At 39.7% G+C, this 21,686-nt stretch overlaps 1 protein-coding gene across 1 annotated transcript in view; it reads left to right on the top strand.

Moving 5' to 3' along the window:
* bmp2k (BMP2 inducible kinase) overlaps positions 1-21,686 on the top strand; it is a 92,256-nt gene that overhangs the window by 35,200 nt on the left and 35,370 nt on the right. Inside the window, exons 2-5 of the mRNA XM_072253139.1 lie at positions 981-1,099; positions 1,585-1,690; positions 3,238-3,380; positions 21,328-21,449. Of these exons, the coding sequence (XP_072109240.1) occupies positions 981-1,099; positions 1,585-1,690; positions 3,238-3,380; positions 21,328-21,449 (490 nt within the window). The remainder of the gene's footprint in view (positions 1-980; positions 1,100-1,584; positions 1,691-3,237; positions 3,381-21,327; positions 21,450-21,686) is intronic.

The following is a 21,686-nucleotide window of genomic DNA, read 5'->3' as shown; positions in this document are numbered from 1 at the left end:
ACTTAGGCTTGTGACCTCACTGTTCTTCCAAAAAAAAACTTACTATTTTTAAGAATTTTTTAAACTGGTGCCGTTCTGTTGTTCTGGATGTTGAAAAAAAATCCTGTCTCCATACACATTTGCTCAGATGTTGAATCTTAGCGCTGTTACTTTAGAACAACCAAGTCCTTCCTCTCAAGTCCTCTCCCCTCCATCATTGCTGTGGTATTATGAAGATAATAATGAGGCATAGGAGTGAAGGCAAGAGATCCTCTGATCTCATGTTCATTGGATTGTGACTTCATGTGGTCAGTTGATTATGAATGATCCCTATCACCTCCATCCTTGATGTTATGAAATATACAGGACCCTTGAAGGAGAGGTAGCGAGGTGTTTGGGTAGACATGGGATTGTGTGATTGCAGTATAGTCGTGATGTCTCACAGGTATAAAATTAAAGTTGGCTTCTTTCATAAAAAGCTATTATCTGCTTTGGTAACCTGCCTCCTGGCTTAGGACAAGGCTGTGATAGCAGGACTGGTGGAAACCATTCCATCTCTGGATTTGCATCTGTTCGATCTAGTGCAGTATATTGCCCTAAAACTGACTGGTTTATTAGTCTGTCCTGAACATTAACATCTGGGCCACATGTAGTCATAGAAATGTTCAAATCTGGACTTGTTCACCAGATTTGGTGAAATAGCGATGGGGGTAGTGTTTTAAAAATGGATGTAGCTAAGAGATGGTGAAAAATAATCTCTGAGGAAGTTGAATTTAGATTTGCCATTGAATGTTATAAGAACTTAGCATTTTTGATTTCATCAAAGAATATTTATATTGCATTGGGATTCTTTTAAATGAGATTTAAAAACAAAAAAATCCATACATATCTTGAGAATTATCCAATTAGGGCGCGAAAGACAATTAAAATTTCTATAATTCAGAGGTAAAGTAACTGTTTTGAGCTATAAAAATGTATATCTTTGTTTAATTGTGTTGCAGGTGGATTTTCTATTGTGTTCTTAGTTCGAACTCATGGCGGTGTTCGCTGTGCCCTGAAACGCATGTATGTTAACGATGCACACGACTTGAATGTCTGTAAAAGAGAGGTTACTATTATGGTATGTTCTTTTAAAATTCTGGGGCAAAACATTGAAATAAATTGCAATTAGTCTTGAGGTTCTTGTGATACCTTCAAATCTCCTGTATAGTTTTAAAAGCTGTAAATTTTGGGATGCCTACATGCGTGCTGTAGAATGTAAGTCTTTGATTTGTGGAGATGCCTAAACTGTCAGTTGTTTTCTTTGGGACTGCTCGCATTACCCTGGGCAATAACCTTTTGGATGGCTTCTTGTTTGAGTAAGATTGCTTACCTGGCCTCAAATGGATGATTTGAGTTTATCCAAACTTTGATTTCACTTGAGATGTTTTAAAAGAAAAATACTTTTGACTTGGGTTTGATCTGTGATTTTGGTTGTGGTTGGGGAATTCACTACATTGTGTTATGAAGTGCTGTGTGATGTTTTAATTAGAATATAAGTGTGTAACACAGATAAACCTGTAATACCTTTTAGTGTAATTAGCTTATCTTTTTAAAATCCTTTAGAAAGAGCTTTCAGGCCATAAAAATATTGTGGGTTATTTGGATTGTGGAATTACGTCAATTGGAGATAACGTCTGGGAAGTGCTTATTCTAATGGAATACTGCAGAGGTAAGAATGAGTTGTCTCCTCATGAAAGTTTTGCTTTTCAATAGTTTGATACATTTGTTATCAATTTCATTACTTTAATTGTGTTCCTTTTGTTCTTTAGACTGTTCATTAGAAGCTTAGTGAGACATAGCAATGAACTACCAATATTTTTGATTTTCGTCAACTGTCTCAGTGGACCATACATAGGCAAATTTCATCTCAATTTTTTTTGTGAGCATGTCTGCACTCATCCAAAAAGATTTCAGAACTGAAAACTGTCATGGTACCTAATGCTTGCCATTCTGTGAAAATTCATCAGCTGAATTCAGTGAATCCAAAAGGGTGTATCACATGGTCATAACCATTGTTGTCTAATTTGCACCCCAGCCTGCCTTCTATTTTCCTTTCTGCTTCTCATTCGCGAAAAACACATTCTTCCATAAAGTTCTGATTTGCTACTCCCCCAATTCATTTTCTCCTTCCATGGTACTTTTCTGTGTAACTGCCCAAAACTGGATCTTTTACTCATTGCCCAAGCATATTTCCCAGGTGAAACAATAATTGTCTTTATATGTCCTGAGTTTAGTATGTTGTATGTGCTGGTGTGCGTGATGTTTGGGAGAGACTCGATGTAGTTCATGATTTTGATACTACATAATACCATTCAATCTGTAAGCATGATTCTAATTTGTAGCTGTGTATTCCTTGAATCCTCTATTCCTTTACCATTGCAGCTGGGAATCTTATTAAAGTTATTGAATAGATAAATGCTTTAACTTTTTATTTGTTCTGTAAAAACTTTATAGATCAGAGAATTTGAATGAAGCATAAATGAACTTTCAAAAGCTACCCTAAGCCATGATTAAATGTTAGCTCACGTATAAAGCCATATCTCTTGAACATTTAAAATGTATATCTACAACTCAAAATATTGCTGGCTTTGAAAATCCAATTCAGCATGGGATCTATTCCTTAGTTTTATTTCACAACTCCATGAATGTTAATGTTTGATGACACCTTGGCTGGTAAGTTAGTCTCATGTTCTGCTCTCCAGTTACCAAGTTATTGTTGCATGAGAATTTTTCAAAGTAATTGATTCCGCAACTGGTTTGATAACATTTATGACGTTGGATATTAGAGCTCCTGTGTACTGACGCCATGATGATATTCAAAGTTGAGAAGGGATTTCAATTACATTTTTGTAGGCAGCTTTCTTTGAGGTTAATGACAAATGCTTTACTACTGCCCAAGACTTTGAGCTGTATCTGTCTGCACAAGCTGCAGGTCCTAATGTTGTTATAATTTCTCTACTATCTTTAGTTGATTTTGAAGAATGTCAGCACTGAATATTAAAAACTTCAATATCTTTAAAAACTAAGTGATAATTATACATGATGAACATTGTTGTATTAAAATTTGCTTTTGTGCAGTATTTTGTTTTGCTTTTCCAATGATATTGTGCAACTTCATTATGTGTGTTTGACATAAAAACTTGATGTGTACTGTTTTGAATTTGAAGTCACTAATTTTTGCAGAACTCTCAATTAAGCTTGATATTTATTTGATAGCGGGTCAAGTAGTGAACCAAATGAACCAGAGACTACAGAAAGGTTTTACTGAAAATGAAATTCTGCAAATTTTCTGTGATACCTGTGAAGCCGTTGCAAGGCTGCACCAGTGCAAAACCCCGATCATCCATCGGGACCTGAAGGTAAGGAATGCTTTGTGGTAAGCGTTCTGTTCAGTGGTGAAAAATCACAGTGCATTGTATAAAACCCCAATCATCCACAGGGACCTAGGGTAAGAAATGCTTTGTGGTAAACGTTCTGTTCAGTGGTGAAAAATCACGGTGCATTGTATAAAACTGAAGTTTCATCAAAGTCAAAATAAAATTTATTACCCAAGTATGTATATGTTACTAAATACCTTAAGATTCATTTTCTTGCAGGCAGTTACTAGAGAATAGAGAAATGCAATAGAACAAAAAAAAGCTGTAGATAAGATCTGACAAACAACCAATGTACAATAGAAGACAGATTGTTCAAATTAAAAAAAAATGCTCAGAATGTGATTTGTACAGTCCTTGAAAGTGAGCCTGTAGGTTCTAGAATCACTTCAGAGTTATGGTGAGTGAAATTATCCTCACTGGTTCAGCAGCATGATGGCTGCAGGATAATAACTATTTCTGAACCTGGTGGTGTGGGACTAAAGGCTTCTGTACTCCCCGACTGATGGTGGTTGCGAGAAGACAGTATGGCCTGGATGTTTGAAGGTCTTCGATGTTTGATGTTGCTTTCTACGGCACCAGTCTATGAAAATGTGCTCAGTGGTGGAGAAGGTTTTGCCTGTGATGGACTGGGCTGTATCCACCACTTTCTGTAGTCTTTTCCATTCTTGGGCATTGGTTTTCCTGCTTCAGCTTGTGATGCTGATCTCTTAACCTATCATATTTTAGATATGAGAGTCATACCTACACTATGGTTATAATCCTCTTCATATTATACTTTTGTGTACAAGAACTGATTTGACTCTCAGTGCTGTTAACTGATTGAAGGCAATTGTAGAACAAATACTTGGTTCTAGCACTTGCAAGGTTAGAGAATAGTTCAATATGTATTGTCCCCTTTATTGCTTGCTTTTAAGCAAGGCTATGCATATTCAGATGAGATTAGGCTTGACTACAGTAGCTCTTAAAGCAAAAACTTTCTAAAGTTTAATCCAATTTGTAGTTCAAAATTTTGAGGAAGATTGGATTGCTACATTCTTGGAACTCTGTATCCTGGGTGCCTGCAGGGCAAAACTAAATGTAGAAAATTGAGAGGAAAAAATGAGCCTTGGTGTGAGTGTTACTGTGACCTACTGACTTAAATAGGAAGCCCTGCATTTTTCAAGGGACTAGGAAATTAATTTAAACTGATATGTTTGAAGTAATAACTTTTGGAGAAAAATGAAGGGGTTCTTTAGGATTGGAAACAGACCAAAGCAAACTTGAATTAAGATGATGTTAAAGGGTTGATAAATTCATTTCAATAATAAGGTAACGTTAGCTTTTCTATTTTGGTAGTTTGAAGTCATCCAAGCTCTAATCCTTCATTCTAACTTCCACCAAGCTTCGTTCATTGCTTATGCCAATTGTTGACCAATATTGACTTTAATCAGAAGCTCAGTTTTATACTTCTCTCTCCTATTTTTAGATATCTGTGAGGCTGTTTTTTATTTTTGATACTTTCTGCCTAATATCCCTCTGAAATCACCATTTCCAAATTTTCTTATTGTTTAGTCTCTCCATAATTGGCAGGCACAATTTTAGCTGCTGAGGCACTAAACACAATTTTGTTTTGATGTCAAATTGTTTGTAATTTTGCAATATTGAAGGTACTATATAAGTCATAGTTATACTGCATGGAAAGAGATTCATCTCAGCCAGCGCCGATGTCTTCTACAAAAAATCCTATCTTCCTGAGATTGTCCCATGTTTCTGTATTCCTTGCCTATCCCTGTGTAAGACCATAAGATATAGGAACAAAATTAGGGCACTTGGCCCATTGAGTCTACTCCACTATTTCGACATGGCTGATAAATTGCGCTCTCCTGCCTTCTCACCATATCCCTTCATGCCCTGATTAATCAAGAATATAATCAACCTCTGCCTTAAATATACCCAATGCCTTGACCTCCACAGTGGCCTGTGGCAATGAGTTCCTCAAATTCATCACTCTTGCTACAGAAGGTTCCTCATCAATCTAAATGGTTATCCCTCTGTTCTGATCTATGTCCTCTAGTCTTAGACTCCCTCACCTTAGGAACCATCCTGTTGGCATCCACTCTAGTGAGGCCTTTCAACATTTACTAAATTTCAATACGGTCCCCCCTCGTTCTTTTGAATTCCAGCAAGTACAGGCCTATAGCCATCAAACATTCATCATATGATAAAGCCTTTCAATCGTGGAATCATTTTCATGAACCTCGTTTGAATACTCTCCAATGTCCGGACATCCATCCTTAGACAAGGAGACCAAATCTGCTCTCAATACCTCAGCAGTGCCTTATAAAGCTTCAATCTGGCATCCTTGTTTCTATATTCTAGAACTCTAGAAATGAATGCTAACATCACATTTGCCTTCCTCACCACCAACTCAACCTGCAAATTAACCTTTAGGGAGCCTTGCATGAGGACTCCTAAGTCCCTTTACACCTCAGATTTTTGAATTTTCTCTCCCCCTTAGAAAATAGTCTACACTTTTATTTCTTGTACCAAAGTGCATGACCATACAATTCGTAACAATGAATTTCATCTGCCACTTCTTTGGCCTTTTTCCTAATCTGTCCAAGTCTTTCTCCAGCATCCCTGTTTCCTCAACACTACCTGTCCCTCCACATATCTTTATATCGTCTGCAAACTTGACCACAAAGCCATCAATTCCATCATCTATATCATTAACATACAATGTAAAAAAAAACAGCGGTCTGAACATCGACCACAGCAGAACACCACTTATTCACCAGCAGCCAATCAGAAGTGATTCCCTCTATTCCCTCTCATTCCTCTTGCCAATCAGCCAATGCTAATATCTTTCCTGTAGTGCCATAGGCTGTTGTTAAGCAGTCTCCTGTGCAGCACCTTGTCAAAGAGCTTCTGAAAATCCAAGTACACAAAATTCACCAATTCTCCTGCTTTGTCTATCCTGCTTGTTATAACTTCAAAGAATTCCAATGGATTTGTTAGGCAAAATTTTTCCTTAAGAAAACCATGCTGACTTTGACCTGCTTTATCTTTTTGCCTCCAAGTACTCCAAAAGCAATTGCCTTCAAAATCTTCCCAACCACTGAGATCAGGCTAACTGACCTATAATTTCCTTTCTTCTGACTCCCTTCCTTTTGAAAGAGTGGAGGGAGATGTTCCAGTCCTTCGAACTATGCCAGAATCTATTGATTCTTGAAACATCAATACTAATGCCTCCATAATCTCTTCAGTTTTTTCAGAACCCTGCAGTGTAGTCCATCTGGTCGAAGTGACTTGTCTATCTCAAACCTTTCAGTTCTGTAAACACCTTCTTCCTCGTAATAGCAACTGCACTCACTTCTGTCACCCTGACATGCTCGAACTTACGGCATACTGCACGAGTCTTCCGCAGTGAAAACTAATGCAAGTGCTTATTCAGTTTGCGTGCTATTTTCTTGTCCCCCATTACTACCTCTCCAGGAGCATTTTCCAGTCATTCATCTGCATCTGCAGATTTCCTCGTGTTTCCAGTCATTCATTATCTAGTTTTGGCTCTCTTTTACTCTTTTTATATATCTGAAAAACCTTTAGGTATTCTCTTTGATGTTTTTGGCCCGATTATCTTCATATTTCATCTGCCCCCCCCCCACCCCCATGGCTTTTCTGTTGGTTTTTAAATTTCCCAATCCTATAGCTTCCCACTAATTTTTCCTCTATTATATGACACTTTTTTTTTGCTTTTTTTTTATTGACTTTCACTTCTCTTGTGGGCCATGATTGTGTTATCCTGCCTTTAAAATATTACTACTTTTTTTTGTGATGTATCTATCCTGCTCTTTTTGAATTGCTCTCAGAAACTCTAGCCATTGCTGCTCTGCCGTCATCCCTGTTAGTGTCCCCTTCTAATCAACTTTGGCCAGCTCCTATAATTCCCTTTACTCCACTATAATACGATTACATCTAACATCAGCTTCTCCTTCTCAAACTGCAGGGTGAATTCTATCATGTTATGATCATGGCCTCCTTAAGGGTTCCTTTACCTTAAGTTCCTTAATGAAATCAGGTTCATTGCACAATACCCAATCTAGAATAGCTGATCCCTAGTGGGCTCAACCACAAGCTGCTCTAAAAAGTCATCTTGTGGGCATTCTACAAGTTCCTTCTCTTGGGATCCAGCACCAACCTGAAATGACCTGAATATTAACATCCCTTATGGCTGTCGTAAACTTTGTCCTTTTAACATACCTTTTCTATCTCCTATTGTATTTTGTTGTCCACATCCTGACAACTGTTTGGAGCCTGTATAGAGCTCTCATTGGGGTCCTTTTACCCTTGCAGTTTCGTAACTCAATCCACAAGGATTCTAAATCTTCTAATCCTATGTCACCATTTTCTAGGGATTTGATTTCATACTTTACTAACAGACCTACGCCACCCCCTCTGCCTTACCTGCCTGTCCTTTCGATACAAAGTGTATCCTTGAATGTTAAGCCCTCAACTATAATCTCCTTTCAGTCACAACCCAGTGATGCCCACAATGTCATACCTGCCAAAAACTAACTGCATGTCAAGATCATCTACCTTATTCCATATACCACGTGCATCCAAATATGACATCCTGCATTATATTCATAACATACTGCTCTGTGTATGTGTGTGTGAGCGGAGGAACCTGCCTTCTGATCCACTTTAAATGTTCCTCCCCACCTCATTTTAAACCTTTGTCATCTAGTTTTATATTCCCCTATCCTTTTGGTGGGGGAAGAACAGCTATCAACCCTTTCATCATCTTGTAATTCTCTGAGATCATCCCTCAACCCCTGCATTTCAGTGAGAACAGTCCCAGCCTATCAGTCTCTTTTTGTAACTAAGGCCACCCATTCTAGGTAATATCTTGATGAATCTAATCTTTACTCTATTGAATGCTACCACTTTCTTCCTATAGTGTGGTGACCAGAACCATCACAATACTCCAAGTGCTCCCTAGCCAATGTTTTATCCAGCTGCAGTATGACATTGCATCTCCTATGCTTTAATGCATCAGCCTATGAAGAAAAGCATTGTCCTATCCACTTGTCACACCACTTTCAGGGACGTAAGAACTTGCACAACTAGGTCTCAGTTATATGTATGTACACTGCTAGGGACCCTGTCATTTGCTGTACGTGTCTGGATCATAGGTGACCCATAATGCATTACCTCACACTTATCAGATAATTTTTTCCCTATCACTGCTCTCTGAACTTTCCTTTTGATCTATGCCCCTTTGTATACAAAGGCAATTATCCTCATTGTCTACAACCCCACTGATCTTCAAGTTGTTGACAAACTTGTCAGACCACAGGCCTTCTCATGTCAGTTCTGTGACAAAGAACGAAGGTTCCACTACTGATTCCTTGACATGCAGGGTTTCTTCAAAAGCTTTGTTACAGTCTCTATATCATCTGTCTTGATTTCATCAAGTTTCTTAGTAACCTCAAAAACTCACCAGATTTGTGACACAAGATTTCCTATGCAGAAAACCATGTTGACTTCCCTTTAACGAGTCCTTACCTTTCTGACTGCTCATAAGCCTATAACGGAGTATTTTTCAATGGTTTTCCTACCATTGATATAAGGTTCAGTAGACTGTAGCTTACCCCTTTTACCCTAGAATATGGAATCATCAGTAGCTGGTATCCAGTCTTCCTGCACCTCACCCACAACCAAAGGTGTTGCAAGCTATTCATACATGGCTGCACGGCCAAACACCCAAGCAATCACATTGTCAGGTTTGTTGACGATATGGTAGTGGTGGGGTTCATCAACAATGTTAAGACAGGGTACAGAGTGGAGATGGAAGAGATCAAGACTTGGTGCCAGGCAAATAACCTTTTCCTCAATATCAGCAAGACAAAGGAGACAGTTAATGACATTAGAAAAACCTGAACCCCTCTTCAAATTTGTGGTATAGCAGTGGAAACTGTGAACAATTTCAAACTCCTGGGAGTGTATATTTTGCACAACCTCTCATGGTTACACAACACCTATCCACAGTCAAGAAAACTCACTAACACCTCTACTTTCTAAGGAGGCTGGAGAGCTAATCTATGCACACAAATACTCATGACCTTCTATAGATGTGCAGCGGAGAGCATCTGAACATGCTGTGTAACTGTGTGGTATGGAAACTGCACTGAGGACAGGACAGGAGGGCTCCACAATGGGTAGTAAAAACTGCCCATTGCATCACTGACACAATGCTACCTGCTATCAAGGACATACATACAGAAAGGTCCAGGTAAAAGGTCAATAATATAATGAAGTATCCCACACACCCTCTTCATGGACTGTTTGTCCCACTCCCATCCAGTAAGAGGCTACACGGTATCCAGCTATTTCCACTAGACTCAAAAACAGTTACTTCCCCCTATGCCGACAGGCTGATCAATACTCCACCCATTAACAATCACCACCACTGCATACGCATTCACTAGTGTTACTTTATATACATACAATCAATCTATTGAGAAGGAGCAGGAACTGGATGAACTCTGGATCATTTGGGAGGCTGAGAGGGTGATAGATAGGACATATAGAAAGGTAGTTACACTCAAGGTGCAGGACACAGGAAACTGGGTGACAGAAAATCTGCAGATGCTGGAAATCTAAGCAACACACACACACAAAATGTTGGTAAGACCTCAAAGTCAGGAATCAAAAGGTTGAGCGTGGTGTGACTGGTGTCCGAAGCTGCGTATATTTCAGTGCAAGAAGTATCGTAGAAAAGGCGATAATAGTGCTGAAGGTGAGCTCAGAGAATGGATCAATCCCTGGAATTATGATTTGGTAGCCATTAGTGAGACTTGGTTGCAGGAGGGTTAGGACTGGCAGCTCCACATAGTGGGATTCCATAGTTCTAGACGTGACAGAGCAGGAGAGATAAAAAGATGAGGGTTGGCTTTACTAGTCAAGGGAAATGTTACAGACTGGAGAATTTGACTAGTGAGGGTGGAACTGAAAAATAAGTTAATGCAGCTATATTGCAGACCACTTAACAGTCCGGGGGATTTAGAGGAACAAATTTATAAGGAGCTTGCAGACTGTTGCCGGAAACATAAGGTTGTTATAGTAGGTGATTTTAACTTTCCACATATTGACTGGGAATCCTAAACTGTAAAAAAGACTAGATGGGACAAAACTTGATAAAATTGTTCAGGAAAGTTTCCTTCATCAGGATGTAGAAGTCCCAGTGAGATAGTGTGCAATACTGATTCTGCTATTGGGGAATGAGACTGTGCAGATGACAGTTTGTGTAGGGGAACACTTTGCATCTATTGACCACAATGCCATTAGTTTCAAAGTAAATATGCAAACAGATGGGCCTGTACTGCAGGTTGAGATTCTAAATCAGAGAAAGGGCAATTTTGATGGTATCAGAAATGATCTGGCAAGTGTGGATTGGGACAGGTTGTTTTCTGGCAAAGATGTATTTGGAAAATGGGAAGTCTTCAAAAATGAAATTTTGATAGTACAATGATTGTATATGTCTGTCAGAATAAAGGGTAAAGATAACAACTGTAGTGAACCTTTGTTTTGAGGTTTTGAGGCCCTGGTTAAGAAAAAAAAAATGAGGTGCATAACAGGTATATAAGCAAGTGGGAACAAATGAGGTGCTTATGGAGTATAAGAAATGCAAAAGAACACTTAACGAAATCAGGAAGGCTAAAAGGAGGCCTGAAGTTGCTCTAGCAGACAAGTTGAAGGAGAATCCAAAGGGATTCTACAGATAAGATAAATGCAAATAATTGCAAGGGACAAAATTGGTCCTCTGGAAGATCAGAATGATAATTCATGTGTGGAGCCAAAACAGACAGGGGAGATTTTAAATAAATTCTTTGCATGCTTAGTCGGGAGACATCCAGAGTCAGTAGAGGTGAGACAAAGTGGCATCAACTTCATGGACCCTTTACAGATTACAGAGGAGGAGGTGTTTGCTACCCTTGGGCAAATCAGGGTGGATAAATCCCCAAGGCCTGACAAGGTGTTACCTTGGACCCTACGGGAGTCAAGTGCAGAAATTACCAGGGCTCTAGCAGAAATATTTAAATCATCCTTAGTGACAGTAGAGATAGCAGAGGATTGGAGGATATCCAATGTTGTTCTGCTGTTTAAAAAGGCTCTAAACATAAACCAGGAAGTTATAGACCGGTGAGTCTGAAATCAGTTGTGGGGAAAATTATTGGAAGGTATTCTAAGGGAGAGATACATAAGTATTTGGATAGATATGGACTGATTAAGGGATAGTCAACATGGCTTCGTGTGTGGTAGGTCATCTCTAACCAATCTTACGGAGTTTTTCATGGAAATTACCAGGAAAGTGAATGAAGGCAAGGCAGTGAATGTTGCCTGCAGGACTTTGGTAAGGCATTTGTCAAGGTCCCGCATGGGAGGCTGGTCAAGAAGGTTCAGCTAGCGAGCTTTGGCTCTGTGGGAGAAGCCAGAGAGTGTAGTAGAGGGTTGCCTCTCTGACTAGAGGTCTGTGAGTAGTGGTGTGCACAGGGGTCGGTGCTGGATCTTTGTTGTTTGTCATCTATATCAATGATCAGGATGATAATATGGTTAACTGGATCAGCAAATTTGCAGACGACACTTAAGATTGTGAGTGTAGTGGACAGTGAGGAAGGCTGTCATGGCTTGTAGAGGGATTTGCATCAGCTAGAAAAGTGGCAGATAGAATTTAATGCAGGCAAGTGCAAAGTTTTGCACTTTGGTAGTACCATTCAGGGTAGGTCTTACACAGTGAGCGGGAGGGCACTGAGGAGTGTTGCAGAACAGAGGGATCTGGGAATACAGGTCTATAATTCATTGAACATGGTGTCACAGGTGGAGAGGGTTATAAAGAAAGCTTTTGGCACATTGGTCTTCATAAATCAAAGCATTGAGTATAGGCGATGGGATGTTATGTTGAGGTTGTTATAAGATGTTGGTGAGGCCTAATTTGGAGCATTCTGTCCAGTTTTGGTCATCTGTCTGCAGGAGAGTGTACAGAGGAAAATTTACAATGATGCTGGGTCTGGAGGACCCGAGATGTAAGGAAAGATTTAATAGCTTAGGACTGTATTCTTTAGAATGTGGAAATTTGACAGAAGATTTGATGGACTTATAGAAAGTTGAGCGGTATCGATACCTGAGGTTGGGCGGGACTACGACCAGAAGTTATGGGTTAAAGGTTAAAGGTGAGAAGTTTAAGGGGAACATAAGGGAAAACTTCAATCAGAGGGTTGTGAGAGTATGGAAAGTGATGCATGCAAGCTCGATTCCAACGTTTAAGAAGTTTGGTTAGGTACCTGGATAGTAAGGAATGGAAGGATATGGTCCCGGTGGAGATCGATGGGAATAGGCAGTTTAAATGGTTTCAATATGGACGAGAAGGGCCTTTTTCTCTGCCGTACTTTATGACTCTGACTGTATGTATGTTACTTGTACATTGCCTCTGATCTGGCTCTCAGCATTCAAATCTTGTGACTAAGAAAGGTGCAAGAGGTCCAGGTATGATCTCTGGAAAGCCATCTCATAAGTGAAGTGGAAATTCCAGACCAAACTTGAATGAGTGACGGATGTTCAAGAGTTGTGGCTGGACTTGAAAACTATCACCTCCTATAAAGTTAAATCAAGCAACATGGGAGATAGCAGGCTTTGTTTCCAGATGAGTTCAGTGCCTTCTATGGTCACTTTAACTATCAAAACATGGAGGAACCATCATGAACTCTCTCATCCCCTAGTCATATGATTCCAGTCTCTAAAGCAGACGTGAGCTGCCTTCAGGAGGGCGAACCCATGAAAAGCATCTGGTCCAAGTGGGGTTCCTGGCCATGTACTAAAGACCTGCTGATCAACTGGCTGTGGTGTTTGCCGAGATCTTTAAACTCTTGCTTCAGCAGTGTGATAAACCTACCTGCTTCAAGCAAGTTTTAGTTTTACTGAGAAGAATGTGGTGACCTGCCTCAATGACTTTTTCCCAGTAGCATTTACCTCCACAATGGTGAAGTATTTTGAGGAATTGGTGATGAAACAGATCAACATATCAACTCCTGCCTGATAAGTGACTGTTATGATTCTGTTATAGTTATGCTATTGATTTGTTGAGTATACCCACAAGAGAGAATCTTAGGGTTGCATATGGTGACGTATATGCACTTCGTTAATAAAATTTTCTTTGAACTTGTTACTTGTGTTTCATAGGATTGCTTTTATATTTGTATTTACTGTGTTTTTTGTTTTTTTTTATTGTGTTCTTTATGCTTTTTGTGTTTTTTTTATGCTGCATTGGATCTGGAGCAACAATCCTTTACTCTCGTACTGAAGTATGACAATAAACAATTTTGCATCTTAAATCTTAGACTTTCTCTGACAAGGCTCTAGTGATCTGCTCCCTTGCTTCCTATAACACAGTGGACAGATTTCATCAGGCTGTGGGCATTTACTTAACCTAATGCATAATAATATCTCTAACATATTCTCTTTCCTAATATAGAATGCAGAGTTGCAAGGAGGTTTGTGAACTCTTTGCAATTGCCTGTTTTTCTGCATTAATTACTTTTAAAATGTGGTCTGATCTTCATCTAACTCACTATACTGGACCAACACAATCTGTCTAAACTAATAACACACAATTGTATTTTTCATGTCTTTATTGAACACATTGATTAATCATTCACAGTCCAGGCTGGAAAAAGTATGTGAACCTTTGTATTTAATAACCGGTAGGACAGTAACCTCCACCAAATGTTTCCTGTAGCTGCTGATCAGACTTGCACAATGGTGAGGAGGAATTTTAGACCATTCCTCCATTTAAAAAAACTGTTTCAGTTTATCAATATTTCTGGGATAATTTGCATGAACAGCCTCTTCAGGTTATGCCACAGTATCTCAATTGGGCTAAGATACTGAACTGGCTATTCCAAAACACAGATTTTCTTCTTTTTAAACCATTGTTGGTTTACTCTAGTTTTTAGGATCATTGTCTTGATGCATCATCCAACTTCTACTAAGCTTCAGATGGATCACTACCCTGACATTCTCTTGTAAAAAGTCTTGATACAATTTTGAATTCACTGTTCTCTCAACGATTGCAAGTTGTCCAGGCCCTGGAGGAAGCAAGGAAGCCTCGAACCATTGTGCTCCTTCCACCATGCTTTACAGTTGGAATGAGGTTTTGGTGTTGGTGTGCAGTGCCCTTTTCCTTCAAATGTAATGGTGTGCATTTCTGTCAAAAAAGATCAACTTCTGTGTCATCTGTCCACAGAACATTATCCCAGAAGCATTGTGGAACTTCAAGTTGGTCTTTTTTCCAAATTTGAGATATGCAGCAATGCTTTATTTTGGAGAGCAGTAGTTTCCTCTGTTGTGTCCTTCCATGAACACTATTCTTGTTCAGTGTTTTTCTTATATTGGACACGTGAACAGAGACATTAGCAAGTTCTAGAGATTTCTGCAGGTCTTTTGCTGTTGCCCTTGTGTTCTTTTTCATCTCCTTCAGCATTGCAGATTGTGCTCTTGGTGTGATCTTTGCAGGATGCCAACTCCTAGGGAGAGTAGCAACAGTACTGATTTTCCTCCATTTGTAGACAGTTTCTCTCTCTGTGGACTGATGAGTACTCAGGTCTTTAGAAGTGCTTTTGTAGCCTTTTCCAGCTTTGTGCATCTCTACAATTCATCTCAAGTCCTCAAAGTTGTTTTGATCGAGGCATGGTGCGCATAGAACATAGAAAACCGACAGCACAATGACCCACATGCTGTGCCGAACATGTACTTACTTTAGAAATTACCTAGGGTTACCCATAGCCCTCTATTTTTCTGAGCTCCATGTATCTGTCCAAGAGTCTCTTAAAAGACCCTATCGTATCTGCCTCCCCCACCATTGCTGGCAGCCCATTCAATGCACACACACACACACCAACAACAACTTACCCCTGACATCTCCTCTGTACCTGCTTCCAGGCACCTTAAAACTGTGCCCTCTCGTCCTCTCGTATTAGCCGTTTCAGCCCTGGGGAAGAAGCGTCTGACTATCCTCACAATCAATGTCTCTCATCATCTTGTACGCCTCTTATTAGGTCACCTCTCATCCTCCGCCGCTCCAAGGAGAAAAGGCCGAGTTCACTCAACCTATTCTCATAAGGCATGCTCTCCAATCCTTGTAAATCTCCTCTGCACTGTTTCCATAGCCTTCCTGTTTGAGGTGACCAGAACTGAGCACAGTACTCCAAGTGGGGTCTGACCAGAGTCCTCTATAGCTGCAACATTACCTCTTGACTCTTGAACTCAATCCCTCGGTTGATAGCCATGTACCGTATGCCTCCTTAAACACGCAGTCAACCTGTGCAGCAGCTTTGACCGTCCTATGGACTCGGACCCCATATTACCATTAATGCTATATTCTGCCATCATATTTGACCTACCAAAATGAGCCACCTCACACTTACCTGGGTTGAACTCCAACTGCCACTTCCCAGCCCAGTTTTGCATCCTATTGGTGTCCTGCTGTAACCTCTGGCAGCCCTCCACACTATTCACAACACCAACCTTTGTGTCATCAGCAAATTTACTAACCCATCCTTCCACTTCCTCATGCAGGTCATTTATAAAAACCATGAAGAGTAGGGGTCCCAGAACAAATCCCTGAGGCACATCGCTGATCACTGACCTCCATGTAGAATATGACCCATCTACACCCCTCTTTGCCTTCTGTGGGCAAGCCAGTTCTGGGTCCACAAAGCAAGGTCCCCTTGGATCTCATGCCTCCTTACTTTCTCAATAAGCCTTGCAATGGGGTACTTTATTAAATGCCTTGCTGAAATCCATATACTCTACATCTGCTGCTCTACCTTCATCAATGTGTTTAGTCACATCTTCAAAAAATTGAATCAGACTCGTAAGGCATGACCTGCCTTTGACAAAGCCATGCTGACTATTCCTAATCATATTATGCCTCTCCAGATGTTTATAAATCCTGCCTCTCAGGATCTTCTCCATCAACTTACCAACCACTGAAGTAAGACTCACTGGCCTATACTTTCCCAGGCTATCTCTGCTCCCTTCCTTGAATAAGGGAACAACATCTGCAACCCTCCAATCCTCTGGAACCTCTCCTGTCCCCATTGATGATGCAAAGATCATTGCCAGAAGCTCAGCAATCTCCTCCCTCACCTCCCACTGTACCCTGGGGTATATCTCGTCCAGTCCCGGAGACTTATCTAGCTTGATGCTTTCCAAAAGCTCCAGCACATCCTCTTTCTTAATGTCTATATGCTCAAGCTTTTCAGTCTACTGTAAATCATCCCAACAATCGACAAGATCCTTTTCCATAGTGAATACTGAAGCAAAGTATTCATTAAGTACCTCTGCTATCTCCTCCGGTTCCATTCACACTTTTCCACAGTTACACTTGATTGGTCCTATTCTGTTATGTCTTATCCTCTTGCTTTTCACATACTTGTAGAATGCCTTGGGGTTTTCTTTAATCCTGCTCACCAAGGCTTTCTCATGACCCCTTCTGGCTCTCCTAATTTCAATTTAGCTCCTTCCTGCTAGCCTTATAATCTTCTAGATCTCTATCATTACCTAGATTTTTGAACTTTTTGTAAGCTGTTCCTGACTAGATTTTCAACAGCCTTTGTACACCATAGTTCCTGTACCCTACCATCTTTTCCTTGTCTCATTGGAATGTGCCTATGTAGAACACTACGCAAATATCCCCTGAACATTTACCACATTTCTACCATACATCTTCCTGACAACATCTGTTCCCAATTTATGCTTCCAAGTTCCTGCCTGATAGCTTCATATTTCCCCTTACTCCAATTAAACAGATCTTTCTTGAGAAGAGCAGACTCTGTCAGTAATCTGACTTTGTGTGTCTTTCTTTACAACCCACACCTTCAATCTCATCTCATTGATTGGAACACTTGACTCCAAATAGCTTTTGTTGAAGTCCTTACCCTAGAGGTTCACATACTTTCTTTTAAACCTAGACAGTGATTGTTTAAATGGTGTACTCATTATTGACGAGAAGTGCAGTTGTTTGTGTGTTAGTATAGGCAGATTGTGTTTGTCTGTTTGTGAATTGGATGGAGATCAGACCACATTTTGATACTTAATGCACAAAACCAAGAAACTGCAAAAGGCACACAAACATTTTCTAACAACTGTATATCTCCCATACCCCTCCATGGTCAATTTCTTCCCTGGGTGAATACTAATGTAAATTATGTATTGAGGACAGCACATGTCCTCTGACTTCCCACAAAGACTTGCTTCTGGTCTGCTGAAGGAACCTATTCTTTATGTAGCCACCCTCCAGAATTGTCACTCTGAATAGTGTGCCAATTGCTGCTGCCTTAACTGCTTTAAGATCTCTCATATTTAAGATTAGCTTCTGCACACCTGTTCCAATTTGATTTGTAAATGTGTATTGTTCACTTGCTGTGCTGCCTCCAGCTCATCTGATTGCACCATAAGCTTTGTAAAGCTAAACATATGCCCTTTTGAGTCCAGCTGGTACAGTATTTGATTTACCCTTGTATTTCCAAATTGTGGAACAGAAACTTTAATACCTTTAATCGCTTTATTGCGCCTTGTCTCTTCTCCATTGCACATGAGAATTCCTTCAATGGCATGGTAGCTAAAGTAACTTGTTAAATACTGCCAGCTTTATAAACCAAAGATACATTTTCTTTACTTAGCACATACTGCCAACTGCAGCATGCCACCTTTAAGTCTTCCTATGTTATCTGCTTTTTCTGTTGAATTATTTGAGTCATTGAAGGCTGAGGAAGAGTAAAATTGTTTATAAACATAGCTGATGCGAGAGGAGTATGTTAATGAATGATATTCAAGAAGAAGAAAAAGACCAAAATGTGTAAGGGAGTAACAGCATGAAAAGAAATTACCACAAATCAGAATTGTTAAATCATCTGAAATATAGCCAGGTTTACTTTATTGATATCCTATTCAAATCCTTGGGCATACAGAACTTTCTTAATTGCAATAATATAGAAATTGTTTTGGTTTTCAAGCAAGCTAGTTTTAGTGTTGGTATTTGAATACAAGAAAGTAAGAGTGGGTAGACTAGTCAGCCCCTCAAATCTGCTCCACTGTTCTGCCCTGGGAAATGTCTCAAGTTGTCCACTCTTTCTGTGTCTCTTACCACCTTATACACATCTGTCAAGTCACCTCTCACCCTTCTCTCCAAAGAGAAAAGCCCTAGCTTACTCAACTTATTCTCATAATACATGCCCTCTAGTCTAGGCAGCATCCTTGTAATTCTCCTCTGCATACTCTCTAAAGATGGTCCTCCTTATAATGAAGCAACCAGAATTGAACTCAACACTCCAAATGTGGTCTAACCAGTTTAATAAAGCAGCAGCATTACCTTGTGCCTCTTGAACTCCTTCCACTGACTAAATGAAGACCAACATACTATATGTCTTAACCACTAGTATCACTTTGTGCTGCAACTTTGATGGATCTATTGACATGAATCTCAAGAACCTTTTTGTCCTCCACATTGTTAAGAATCCTGCCGTTAACCCTGAATTCAGCCTTCAAGTTTAACCTTCCAAAGTGAATCATTTCGCACTTTTCCAGACTGAACTCAATCATCTTCTTCTCAGCCTAGCTCTGCATCCTATCAGTGTCCTGTTGTAACCTACATCCTCTTTCTACACAATCCACAATACCACCAAACTCCATTTCATCTACAAACTTACTAACCCACGCTTCCTCGTCCAAGTTTTTTTATAAATCACAAAAAGCATGGTCCCCGAACAGATCCCTGTGGAGTAATAATATGCTCCATCTTACTACCAGCCTCTACCTTCTGTAGGCAAGCCAGTTTTGAATCCATTTAGCCAAGTATCCTTGGAGCCCATACTTTCTGAATGAGGCTATGATGGGGAATCTTGGCAAAAATCCATATGCTCTGCATCCACTGTACTGCCTTCACTAATCTTTTGTTACTTAAAGAATTTAAACAGTCTCATGACACATGACTTGACCCTCACAAAGCTATGTTGACTATCCCTAATCAGACTATGCCTCTCTCAATGTTCTTTAATCCTGTCTCTGAGAATTCTCTCCAATAGTTTGCCCACCATTGACATAACACTCACTGGTCTATAATTCCTAGGTTCAAAGTTTGAAGTAAATATATTATCAAATTACATATACTGTATGTCACTATATACAACTCTTGAGATTCATCGTCTTGTGGGCATTCGCAATAAATCCGGAGAATAATAACCATTATCGAATTAATGAAAAACCGCACCTTGTGGTTCAAATAACGTGCAAAAGACAACAAACGGTGCAAATACTAAAACAAATAATAAGCAATCAATACTGAGTACATGACATGGAGAGTTTTTGAAATGTGTCCATAGGTTGTGAGAGCACTTCAGTAATGGGGCAAGTGCAACTGAGTCAAGTTAGCCCCACTAGTTCAAGAACCTGATGGCTGAGGAGTATTAACTTCTCACCCTACTGATGTGACCCCTGATGCTCTTGTACTACCACCTCACTGTTGCCATCAAGAAAGCATGATCTGGGTGTTAGGGGGTCCCCGATGATGGATGCTGCCTCCCTGCGATAATGGTCCATATAGATCTGCTTAGTGGTGGGGAGGGCTTTACCTGTGATGAACTGGGCCACATCTGCTACTTATAGGATGCTGTGTTCAAGGACATTGGTGTTCTCATACCAGACTGTGATGTTGTTCACTGTACATCTATAGAAGCTTGACGAAGTTTTAGATGTCATGCTGAATCTTTGCAAACTCCTAAGGAATTAGGGACACTGGCTTGCTTTCTTTATAATGTCACTATGCTGGGCGCAAGATAGTATTCCAAAATTACACTGGGAAATTTAAAGTTGCTGACCCTCTCCATCTGTGATCCTCCAATGAGGACTGGTCCATGGCCCTCTGGTTTCCTCCTCCTGAAATCAATGCTACTTGTTTAGTCTTGCTGATGTTGAGTGAGAGGTTGTTAGTATGACACCACTCAGTTAGATTTTCAATCCTATATGCTGATTCATCACCACCTTTTATTATCCCAAGTTATTTAAATGTAGAAGCTTCTTGATCAGTACAGTTCTCCCATTCCAGAAATTTGTCTAGTAAATCTCTCTTAAAACGTCCTCCAAAGCTACCATACCTTTCTTGCTTAAGAGAGCCAATACTTCAGGTTTGCAAGTCGATGCCCTGTACAATTGTAACAAAACTTCCCTTTCTGTGAACACTAACCCCTTAGCAATAAAATCCAACACAGTATTTGCCTTCTTACTTCCTGTACTTGCCTGCTACTTTTTGTCACTCGTGGATGAGAACTTGGATCTCTTGGTGCTTATTTGCAATTTTTAAAAAGTTCGATAATCTATCTTTTAGTTCCTCTTACTGAAGTGCACAACCTCGCTTTTTCACACACAATGCTATTTGCCCACTTTTCACCCATTCTCTCAATCTATTATATCTTGTTGCAGTGTCATAAAATTATTATAATTTACCCTTCCACTTGTATTGTGTAGCTTGGCAGTCTTTTGTATCTGGAAACATTGTAAATATGAAATGAAGGAAGTGGTGATAACTGAGCATTTTTAATGGATGTAAGCCATATAGTGCTTATCTGTCCTTGTGTTTATAATTTATTACTTTTGTATACTTTTTGCTTTTGATCAGTGTGTAATGTGGTTAAGCATGAAGTTAGTCTCATTGTGTAACATGCTGACAACAAATAATTCCCATAATTATCTAAGTGACTCTTGTACAAAGCCTGTTAATTTGGGGAAAAATTATAAAGAACAAGGCCAAACTATAAAGAATGATTTGACTTAGTGTCTTTTTGTATTCTGTTTACTGATACTTTTAGTTTGGTAACTTGCACTTTTTTTTTTGCAGGTTGAAAATATTTTGCTAAATAATGATGGAAACTATGTCCTGTGTGATTTTGGAAGTGCAACTCATAAAATTCTCAGTCCTCAAGTACATGGTGTCAGTTCCGTAGAGGATGAAATCAAAAAGTAAGTTCTGTTTCATTCAGTCCTTTAAAACTTCTGAATTTTAGACTAGTCTGAAGGCTGCCATGGCATTTCATGTTGCTGTCACACTTAAAATCTTCTGGATTTGTGCCAATCAGCTATCAGCCTCAGATTTATTGAATGTCAGGTGTGGCCACATTTGCCAGCATCAGAATTACCTGTGTCAAAATTGACCAGATGGCAATAAGGTAAATGATTAAAAGTAATAAATTTTATTTA

This window comes from Mobula birostris, chromosome 3 (genome assembly GCF_030028105.1).
Source record: "Mobula birostris isolate sMobBir1 chromosome 3, sMobBir1.hap1, whole genome shotgun sequence".
NCBI classification, from domain to species: Eukaryota; Metazoa; Chordata; class Chondrichthyes; order Myliobatiformes; family Myliobatidae; genus Mobula; species Mobula birostris.
Note: the sequence above shows the minus strand (reverse complement) of the source record. Positions and strands in the feature narration are given on the sequence as shown.